This window comes from Muntiacus reevesi, chromosome 1 (genome assembly GCF_963930625.1).
Source record: "Muntiacus reevesi chromosome 1, mMunRee1.1, whole genome shotgun sequence".
In the NCBI taxonomy this organism is placed as follows: Eukaryota; Metazoa; Chordata; class Mammalia; order Artiodactyla; family Cervidae; genus Muntiacus; species Muntiacus reevesi.
Genome location: NC_089249.1, coordinates 195,323,318 through 195,333,689, shown reverse-complemented (window position 1 = coordinate 195,333,689; position 10,372 = coordinate 195,323,318). Strand labels below are relative to the sequence as shown.

At 56.6% G+C, this 10,372-nt stretch overlaps 1 protein-coding gene across 1 annotated transcript; it reads right to left on the bottom strand.

Annotated features, from left to right (window-relative positions):
* Positions 1 to 105: 105 nt before the first annotated feature.
* MCOLN1 (mucolipin TRP cation channel 1) lies at positions 106 to 8,529 on the bottom strand. The gene is made up of 14 exons (XM_065917860.1): positions 8,367 to 8,529; positions 6,626 to 6,831; positions 5,399 to 5,566; positions 5,147 to 5,312; positions 4,648 to 4,756; positions 4,326 to 4,422; positions 4,002 to 4,101; positions 3,690 to 3,796; positions 3,433 to 3,582; positions 3,203 to 3,304; positions 2,706 to 2,828; positions 2,109 to 2,324; positions 408 to 538; positions 106 to 324 (listed from the first exon to the last, which is right to left on the bottom strand). The coding sequence occupies exons 1-14, from the start codon at positions 8,395 to 8,397 to the stop codon at positions 288 to 290; spliced, it is 1,743 nt and encodes a 580-aa protein (XP_065773932.1). The 5' UTR covers positions 8,398 to 8,529; the 3' UTR covers positions 106 to 287.
* Positions 8,530 to 10,372: the final 1,843 nt, after the last annotated feature.

Below are 10,372 nucleotides of genomic sequence, written 5' to 3'. Positions count from 1 at the left end.
CCCCCCCGCCATGCTTGGAAGGTCGCGCGGAGTGTGGCGACGCTTTAAAGGGACCTGCGACCAGATGGCGCAGGGGATTCCCCTCCCACTACAAATGAGAACAAGTTTATTTTCCCGTTTATTTAACACCCACCCTATCCTTGTCCAACGTCCGACCCGACTGGCCCAGGCCCTCACGGGGCCCGACTGGCAGCCGGCCCTTAAAAGCAAAGGGTAAAAATAAATAAGCTTGGGTCTCCACACTCCGGGGAGTGGTGGTTAATGTCCAGTAGCAGTCCGGGTCCGAGTCAATTCACCAGCAGCGAATGCTCCTCCGAAGCGTCCCTGAAGGAGGGGCAGTGTTAGCGGAGGTGGTCCGCTTCCCTTCCACCAGCCAATCCCAAGCCCGAGCCAAAGCAGCCTCGAACCTGCCACAGCAGCAAAGGAGGCTGCAGGCGGAGCCGCTCCCGCGGCGGAATTTGCCGGAGGTGGGGCTGTCCTGGCACTGCGCGATGTAGGCCTGGAGCTCGCTTACCTCTGCGCCCGCTCCGCCTGGGTGCTGGGGAGAGAGACCCGGGACCCGCATGAAAGACACCCCTTACCCTGCCCCTCCTCTCCAACCATCTGAATCTCCTCCCTGATCCTGGTGGACCAACCAGGCTCCCTCCTCTGGGGTTTTGCACGTGCTGTGCCCTCCACCTGCTGGTTCCCCGTGCTTTGCTTCACCTGGAGATATTCCCTGACCACTGGATGTGCCCTCTCCACCTGTGCGTCCACCACCTAGAGCCATGCTGACCCAATCTGGGTGCTTGGCAACCACCTACTGACTTGGGTGCACACACAGGAAGCAAGGTCTGGGTTTGTACCCCCAAGGCTGACACACACGTGTGATCTTTAAGTGCTAGAGGAAGACCTATGAGGGATCCTTGGGTCTGAGTGACAGAAGTATGTCTGTTGCCTGGCTGTATGTCCAGGCACAGGCCAGTGCAGTCTTCTGCATTCCCAGTTGCAGGGAAGTTCTGGCTTTCAGGCTCTTTTTCGCCCTTCCCAACCTCATGGGACCATTCTCTTCTCCAAATCCTTTCTGGCAGTTCCTTCTCCCTGGTGTGCTCTCTCCTGGGCTCTTGTCTCATCAATCCAGAATGTTCTGAGATGATGGAAAGGTTTGATATCTATGCTGTCTAAATCTGGTAGCTACTAACCACACTGGCGTTTGAGTGCTTGCTCTATGCCTGGTGTGAGTGAGGAACTGAATTTCGAATTGTTTCATTTTCATGAAAGTCAAAGTGTAACTAGTCACATGTGTGGCCAGAGACCAGACAGCACGTTTTAGAAATTTGCCTGGACTCAGTCCAACACCAGTCTAAAGCAGGGGACCTCTGTAACCTTCAGTACTTCCTTTTTATACCACCTCCCATCTGTAGATCATCATACTCTGGTTTGTCCATTATCTATCCTGCCCACCAGTGCTAGACAGACACCTGGCACCAGGCTTGGCACACAACAGGTCCCCAAACATATCTGCTGAAAGAGCCTGTCTACCTGTCACGACCACATTCTGCTCTGGGCCCTGCAGTCTGCAGGACCACCACCATTCCCCAGACCCACAGGACAGAGGGGTTGGGAGCAGCACTTCTGGAATCACACAGTTTCAGGATAAGCCGGGTTCACCATCTGCCTAGTAGCCAACCTTTGGCAGGTCACTGAAACTCTATGGCTTGGTTTGTGTGTGTTCAGTCACTCAGTCATGTCCAACTCTTTGCAATCCCAGGGACTGTAGCCCACCAGGCTCCTCTATCCAAGGGATTTTCCAGGCAAGAATGCTGGAGTGGGCTGCCATTTCCTACTCCAATGGCTTGGCTTCCCTGTTGGTAAAAGATGCAGGAATCGTACCTGGCCCCACACCTTGATAAAACTGAGAATGCAGCAGCTGTGATGAGGATGCTATCGGCCCCTCGTGGGCCCCTCAATTCTGAGCTAACCTCTCCTTTGGCCTCGTGGAGTCTCCCATATTCTTTCCCAGGGTCCTTCTCACTTCAGCCCGCTGTGGCCAACCTCGAGGGACTCAGAGCCCAAGCTTGGGGCTGTGCGCTAATGCGTGTTCGGTGGCCCCTAGGGAGGTGGCTGACCTTGATGGTGTCATAGGCGCCTGTGATGAGCGCGATGAAGAGGCTGAGCACCATGTAGATGAACAGGCTGATGAAGGAGTACAGGTAGAGCTGAGAGAAGAGCCACACCAGGTTGCTGCGGCTCTGCTGCGCCTGCATGGCCGCGAAGGTCACGAACATGTCATCCCCGTTGATAAGCGAGAACAGGCACTCGGACACCATGGACAGTGAGCGGAACTGCGGGCGGGCAGCGCAGTAGTGGGGTCAGAGCAAGCTGGGGGCATGGCCGGGGGCTGGGATGGGGCTGGTAGTGGCAATGGGGAGTCAGAGGGGACAGCAGACCAAGCACTAGTAGTCATGGTGAAGCCAAGTGGGGGGATGGGTCACTGAATAAGGGTCAAGGCCAGGGTCACCGGGGTGGGGCTCAGAGAGGACAGTGGATAGAACTGCTGGAGACTTGCTAGTAAGGTACCAGGGATCAAGGTGGGTTGTTCGGCGTCACCAGATGAATAGCAGGTGGACCGCTGGTGTCAGAGGACTCAGGAAGTAAGAAGGGGAGCCAGGGACCCCTGGATAGTGGGTCATGAGCACCACCCACAGGTCCCTACCAGCCCCTACCTTCACATGGTAGGGCCCCAACACGATCCAGCCGCAGAAGCAATAGCCCAGATAGATGACGGCCACACAGCAGCAGAAGCGCATGACGCTGGGCAGGGCCACCCGCAGTGTGGCGATGAGGATCTGTGGAGGGAAGGGTGGAGGGGGACAGTAGTGTGGGCGGACACACAATACAGGCCAGCCAGGGTGACCACAGAAGCTGGAGGGAGCCTCAGAAGGGGCAGCAAGGTGCTGAGGGCACACCCCCTTGGCTGGATTCAATTGGCAGGGGGTTGGGGATGAAAGTGGGCTCACATAGCCCTTGCCCATGTCGAGTGACAGGTACGTCTGGCGGGCCTCGGGGGGCAGGTATGGGGAAGAGGCTCCTGGTGGGTCATCTGCAGGGGCTGTTAATGGCAATACGGGTATGATTTATCTGGGGGTGGGGGTGGGGGTGGTGGGAATTAAGGGACATGTGGCCTCCACCAAAGGGCCCTGCCTGCATGTCCCAAGCTTACATTGTACTTATGGAAGAAGGTCAAGTAGCGGATGACTCCAACCCAGACTAGCAGTGTAGAGGTGCCCAGGAGAATGCTGCAGACGTCGTAGCTTGCCAGGTTCTAGGGGTGGGAGCAGCGTCAACTCCATCCGGGGCCCTTCCCTGGGGATGGCATCGGCAGGGAGTGGGAGAGGGGGCCAGGGTCTGGAAGGAGACGGGGTGGGGAGGCAGGGCGCGGGCAGGACCCACCTTGGCTTCGATGCCAATCTTCATGATGGTGCCCGAGATGGTGAGCATGTCGCTGGTGACCAGCAGGATGTACCAGCCGTTGACAAATTCCAACCGCTCCCACAGGCTGATGACCCGTCCCCGCCGTCGCCACATGAACCTGACAAATTCCTGCAGGGATAGGCGGGTGGGGTGAGGGCCGGTCTGGGCAGGGGAGGTTCACCACCCTGGCGGCCCCAAGGCTTCCAGAGCTGGGCGAGGCTGGGGGTGGTTCTCACGTTCTGCAGGAGGAAGCCTCGGAGCAGTGAGCGGGCACACAGCAGGAAGGAGAAGGCGCAGGTGAGGATCACAACCACGTCAAACAGGAGCCGGAAGCTGTTGTCTCCTGCGGGGAGGGGGCCAAAGCCAGGGCCGGTGATGAGGCGACTGGGCCAGGCCCGGGGGGGCTTCAGGGCTGGTTTGGGCTGGTCAGGGGGCTCATAGGTTTCTCTGGGTGAGTTGGGAGCTTGGTCCATGCTGATCTGGGGCTCGGGGTTCCCACGGAAATTCAGAGCTCCTGGGCAGCACTGGTTTGGGGATTGGGAGCTCACCATGGCCAAAGACGCTGGGGTGCTTACACTCCTGGATGTGGGCCTGGGTCTCTAGGCTGATGGGGACACGCCCACTGTGTGCCTTATTGTCAAATGTGATCTGCAGGGGTGCGGCAAGATGAGATGGGACAGGGTAAGCCTTGGCAGACCCAAGGCTCCCAGACCTGCAGGACGGATGGTCTCTCCAGCCCCAGCCTCCCCTATCACCCCCACACTGCCCCTGGCCCAGGGTCCCCCAGCTCCAGAGTTCAGGAGTCCTGTGCCCCGCCCCGCCCCCCATCACGGGCTGGTTCCTCATCCACACCCCAGGGACCGTGGGCTCACCAGGATACTGAAGGTGTAGCAGTCTGGGATTTCATTGTTGATCAGGCTCTGGAGGTTAATGGTCTTCAGCTGGAAGTGGATGGTGACGTTGATCAGCCTGGGGGGGAGGCTTGGGTGAGGGGGTGGGTGGGCTCTGCCTGAGTGCCAGTGCTCTGCCCCATGCTGACTCTGCAGCTGGCAGAGGAAGTGCTCACGTGGCAGCATCGGCTTGGCCCGCCCAGCCCCGGCTTGTGGGGAAGTGGCTGCCCCCTCCCCCAACACTGAAGACGCCTGGAGTCCTGCCTCCCCGCACCCCCAGCCCCCTCGATCGGTCGGACAGTACTTGTGGAATTTGAGCGTGAGGTTCCTGTAACTGGCGCTGCCATCCGAGAGGGAGAGATCATCACTGGGGGGAACGGGGGGTCTCTCAGGGGGGTCCACCCGGATACAGTCTGAGGACAGGGAGTCAGGGAGGGGACACTGGTGGCAGGGGAGGCACAGGCAGGTCTCCCCAGAGTCCCCGACATCCCCCTTCCCTGCTTTACCTCCCCCTTCATATTTCAACATTTGTTTGTTTCTGCTGTCTACCCCACAAGGGTCAGACCCAGTCTATCTAACCCCGTGCACAGGCCCCAGTGCCTGGCACTCTGTGGCCCCAGATGTTTAGTGAATGAATGACACTGAAACATAACATGCAGCTCTGTCTGCACACCAAGCAGTCTACTAATCATCACATCATCCTCATCACCCTGTCTTCCAGACGAGCAGGAGGGATTTTCAAGTGGGATTTTAATCCTAGCAGCCCGGGCTCCTGACCACTGAGCCCTGCCCGGCCTACTCACCCGTGACGACCATTGGATCAATGTCAAATGTGTCGTTGGCTGGGTCCACGTGGCCCCGGTGGTAGTAGTGCTGGCAGAGGGCCAGGGCTGAGCCGTTGGCCCAGGGGCCGCCCCCGCCCCGCACATAGGCATACCGGCCCAGGGACACGTCTGGGAGCATCAGGTACTGCGGGCAAAGGAGGGGAGGGTCTGTCAGCCCTGCCCACTATCCCTTGAGGGCCCAGCTGCCCACTGGCTCCTGGCCACCCGCACCTGGTCCACAGCATAGAAGATGGCCTGGTATAGCTGTTCCCGCGTGTAGGCTGCGAACGTGTCATCCGCCCCATCCGTGTAGCCCAGTAGGAAGAGGTGCCGGAAAGCAATGGTGTTCTCCTCCCGGAACGTCACCGCCAGCTGGTTGCTGAGCCCAAACAGGATGAGCTGGCAGGAGGGACGAGGATGATGGATCTCCCACAGTGAATGAGTGGAGGGAGAGGAGAGAGAGGGCCCTCCCCATGAGGGCAGGCCCACCATACGCCCACAGTGGCTGCTTATAGAACTCACAGCAACAGCTAACGTCCATTACGTGTGTACTGGGCGCCAGCTGCTGTGCTAAACACAAACCTATGGGGAGAGTCAAGCTCCAGGAGTTGGTGATGGACAGGGAAGCCTGGCGTGCTGCAGTCCATGGGGTGACAGAGTCAGACACAACTGAGCGACTGAACTGAACTGCACAGGGTAAGTACCACTATAGGGTTCCTTTGGTTGTTGTTCAGTCGGTCAGTCGTGTCTGACTCTTTTTGATCCCATGGACTATAGCCTACCAGGCTCCTCTGTCCATGGGATTTCACTGGCAAGAATACTGGAGTGGGATGCCATTTCCTCCTCCAGAGGATCTTCCCGACCCAGGGATTAAACCTGCATCACCTGCATTGGCAGGTAGGTTCTTTACCACCGAGTCACCTGGGAAGCCCCTCACTGGGCTCCTTTAGTGATAGAGATCAGAAGCATGGTGACATACCCAAAGTCACTAGACCAGAAGCTCGCAAGACAGGGGCTGAGTCTGACTCATCATGGAGTCCTTGGAGCCCAGCACAGGGCCTGGGAGAGGGTGGGAGTGAGGGCAGTGATCTCTGCCCCACCAGGTCAGTTTTCTTTGAGGGTCAGCACAGCATCAGACTGCCAGGGTCCACATGCCAGCTCCCAAGGCTTAGTTGCTATGTGACTTTGGACAAGAACCTTAACCTCTCTGAGCCTCATTTGTCTCATCTATAAAAAAAAGGGTGACAACACTGGCCAGGACCTTAGAGGACATTTGTGAAGCTTAAAGGAGCCACTCCCGTGCAGATCCCAGAGGGCTTCCGACTGATGACTGCCACTATCACTATCATGATGCTGCCGCGTGGGCAGGACTAGGCTCTGACTCCAAGATTCCCCTTCAAGGAAAACAGGGCCCACAGGTGGAATTCTGGGGGCTGGGGGGAGTAGTACAGGTCTCACCTGCACGGTGACCACCAAGATCTTCACCACCTGCAGCATAAGCTTGAAAGGCTTGCGACCCTTGGCCCGGAATTTATCACAGGGACTCATGAAGAAGTACTTGAGACGGCGACGGAGATCTTCCTCTTCTGGAGGGGTTGAAGGGGCTGGGGAAGCCCCTGTCTGGGTCCCATATCCAGGGCTGGGTGTCAGGAGCCGCTCGGTCTCTGTAAGATGGGAGGGAGGGGAAAGTGGGGACCAGGCCAAGACAAGTTTACCTGCCAATAGGGGAGGCAGGTCCCAAGCTCCAGCTAAGAAAACTCTGAGAGATCTAAGGAAAACCAGAAAATTTGTAACATTCTACAGACATTTGCAGCAGTGCTGGTCAAAGACTATAAGTCACTTGAAAGAGCCTGAACTGATTCCTGGCCCTGCCTCAGGGCACTCAGCTTCCCTGAGTCTCAGCTTCCTCGACTGCAAAATGGGGCAATAAAACAAAAAATGGGGCAATAAATTCTTTCACTAGGAAGCTAAGGATTTGATACTTACAAAGCATTCCATCCCTAGGCCTCAATAGTTCCTCAACAAGCAGAGGCTATTCTATTTTTTTTGTTTGCTTTTTCCCCCTTCTTTTTGGCCACACCTAGGGGCTTGCAGGATCTTAGTTCCCAGACCACGGACTGAACCCAGGCCACAGGAATGAAAGTACCAAGTCCTAACCACTAGATCACCAGGGAACTGCTAAATAGAGGCTATGCTAAGCACCACTGATTCCTTTCAATCCTGACCAGCCCAAGAGGAAGTCCAAGTTTTCAGCAACTACTGGGGTCATAGTTGGTCACAGCATCCTAGAATAGTCCCTGACATACCCCCATGATCCCCACTGGAAGAACCCTGCTTCATTCCAAGGCCTGGTTGGCTCTCTGCCTAGCTCAGCCACCAAGATAAAATGTGGACACTCTCAGAACCTGTCCCACAGGGAGGGCCACCTCCAGATCCCTTTGGCACTCAGATGCTGTTGTGGTTGTTTACAAGACAGCTGGATGGGAAGCCAGAGGGTGGGGCAACTCCGTGGCTTGGATCACAGCTAATCCACCCCAGGCTCCAATGACTAGGACATCTCTGAGGTGTCTGCAGCTAGTTTAAGAGGGGATGATCAACACATGGGCATTCCTCCAGGCTCCCCTATAAGAGGCAACTGAGCGTCCACGGGTTTGGAGATCTGAAATTGAGTTAGGCGCCTGGGTTTAAGGTGGCAACCCCGCCCCAGAAGTCCTGCCTGAGTTTAGAAAAGCTGAGCATTTGCCTCCTGGCCGGGGGAAGCAGAGTCTGGGAGTCTGAGGTTGGGGCGGGAGGGTGGGGGTGGGGGTGGGGTCGGAGAAGCCAGGGCCCGCGGTCGGAGTTTCAGCAGAACTGAGCAATCCGAATCTAGGCTCGGGATGCAAATCCTGGGACCCTCGCCGCCGCGAGTCGGAGAAGCTGGCGCTTCGCCAGCTGCCTGAGTTGAACGTACTCAGAACACAGCCCGGAGTCCCGCCATTTAGAGGGGAGAAGCTGGTGCCCACCCGCCACATGTGGGCAGCCTGCCCTTTCTCCTAGGCTCTAGGAGCCGTCAGTCCATACCGACGCCACCGGGAAGCTGAGAGGTGGGCATGGGAACTGAGGAAAGGGAAACCCGGAGCTCCACCGTCCCAGGTAGGAGAAGCTGTCCGCAGGTTCGCAGGCCGCGTTCCGAAACTCGCCGGGCTGCCTGCGCCCTCACCTGAGCCGCGCGGGCCTACGGGGGCTGCCATGTCGGGCCCGGAGCGCCGGACGCCGCCGGGCGCTGCGGGACAGCCGGGGTCCGAATGCCCCGCGCTGTCACTGCGGCCTCGCTCCCTGGCGGTGCAGCTTCAAACCCTCCCGCATCAGCTGACTCGCGCATCAGTCACGTGACCACCGCGGCCTGGGAGGCAGGCGACCAAATCCGGTCCCGCCCCCTGCGCCACGACAACCTCTGCCCGAGCAGCACGCAAGCGTGCCTCGGATGGCGGCTGACTTCCTCTAGGCGGTCGCGGGGTCCTATCGCCGAGGTGCTAATGTGCTGGGGGATGGGCCGGCTGTGAGCGTGCGGACTTAGGACTGACTCGGTCCGGCTCCCTGTCGTTCCGGCGTCCAGTGCCAATCTCTTGGTTTCCATGTCGAATGCTTGACCCCTTTTCCTCCGCGGTGTAGGATAATGATCCTGTCTCAAGGGTGCCCGGCCCCATCGTCCCAGAAACCCTCCCTTACTCTCAACCCCCTCTTATCTGAACTATCATTAATCCTACTTCTTTTCCTAATTGTATCCTAAATAGGACCACTTTCCTCCACTCCAATGGCTGTCAGCCCGGGGTCTCCCAACATTCCTGGCTTGGACCACTGCAACAACTTCCCTGATCTTAGACTCCTATTTCTGATTCCCCTCCACTCCCCTGTCCATCCAGCAGCCAGAAGTGTCTTCCAAAAATAATTGATATCAGTCCTCTGTCAGAACCTGCTGGTAGCTTCCCATTTCTGTGGGATGACAAGCAAACTCCCCCTCTTCAATCTACTGGAGCCCTCTTTTCCAACCCCACCTACCTCCTCCCCTGTCCCATCTCAGTGACCCCAGGGCCTTAGTACAATCTTGTCTTAGAGCATAGGGTTGATAATGCAGGCTCCAAGGCAGGCGATTTGGGTTTAAATCTAGACGCTCCCAGCCACCACTTCTGGGTCTTTAAAAAACTCCCTTAAGGCTCCATGTGCCTCAGTGTCCTCGTTTGCAAAAGGGGAATACTCAGTTATCTGTCTCATGGAGCTGCTGAGAGAATTAAATGAGAGGGCTTCCTTGATGGTCCAGTAATTAAGAATCTGCTTACCAGTGCAGGGAACACAGATTCTATCTTGATCTGGGAAGATCCCACACGGCGTGGAGCAACTAAGTCTGTGCTCCACAACTACTAAGCCAGTGCTTTAGAGCCTGTGATTCACAACTACGGAAGCCTGTCTCCCTAGAGCCTGTGCTCCGCAAGAGAAACTAAGACAATGACAAGTCCATGCACCACAACGAAGTGTAACCCCTGCTCACTGCAACTAGAGAAAAGCCCATGCACAGCAATGAGACCCAGCATGACCAAAAGATAAATAAATAAAATTAGTTTTAAAAAAGAATTAAGTGAGAAAATGCAAATGCATAGCACAAGTCTGCACCAACAGTAGTGCTGATTAATGTAGCAGTGATTGGACTTATAATCACTTCCTTCCACAGGGAAGCTGTCCCCTATTTAAATCAAAGTCTTGTTATGCTTCTTGAATGCACCATACTCTATAGTTGCTTTTTAAGTGTTTCTGAACTCCGGGAGCTCTGTGAGAACCAAGGCTGTGCTAATCTTGCTCCCTGCTGAGACATGAGCAATCAACACACATTTATTGAATGAATAAGTGAGTGACCTCTCCTTTGTCCTGTGGTGTCCCTGCAACGTGGGCTTTGAAGGATAAGGGGTAAATCTGGGGAGCAGAAAGGGCAGGCTGCCCACATGGTTTCATATCAGCCTCTGCTATGCACCTGCTAGACGTTCAATGTGCCAGAAATCCCACCACGTGTGGGAAAGTTAACTCTAAAAGGGAAGGAAGCAGCATAGACCAAACCGCAGGGTGAGTCCGCCCCTGACTGGGGTGACTAGGCCTCGGGGAACAGAGAGTGGCGACTGCTGGGATGGACCAGTATGAGACCTCCTGGGGGAAGCTGGGAGGCCAGGAGGATATTGT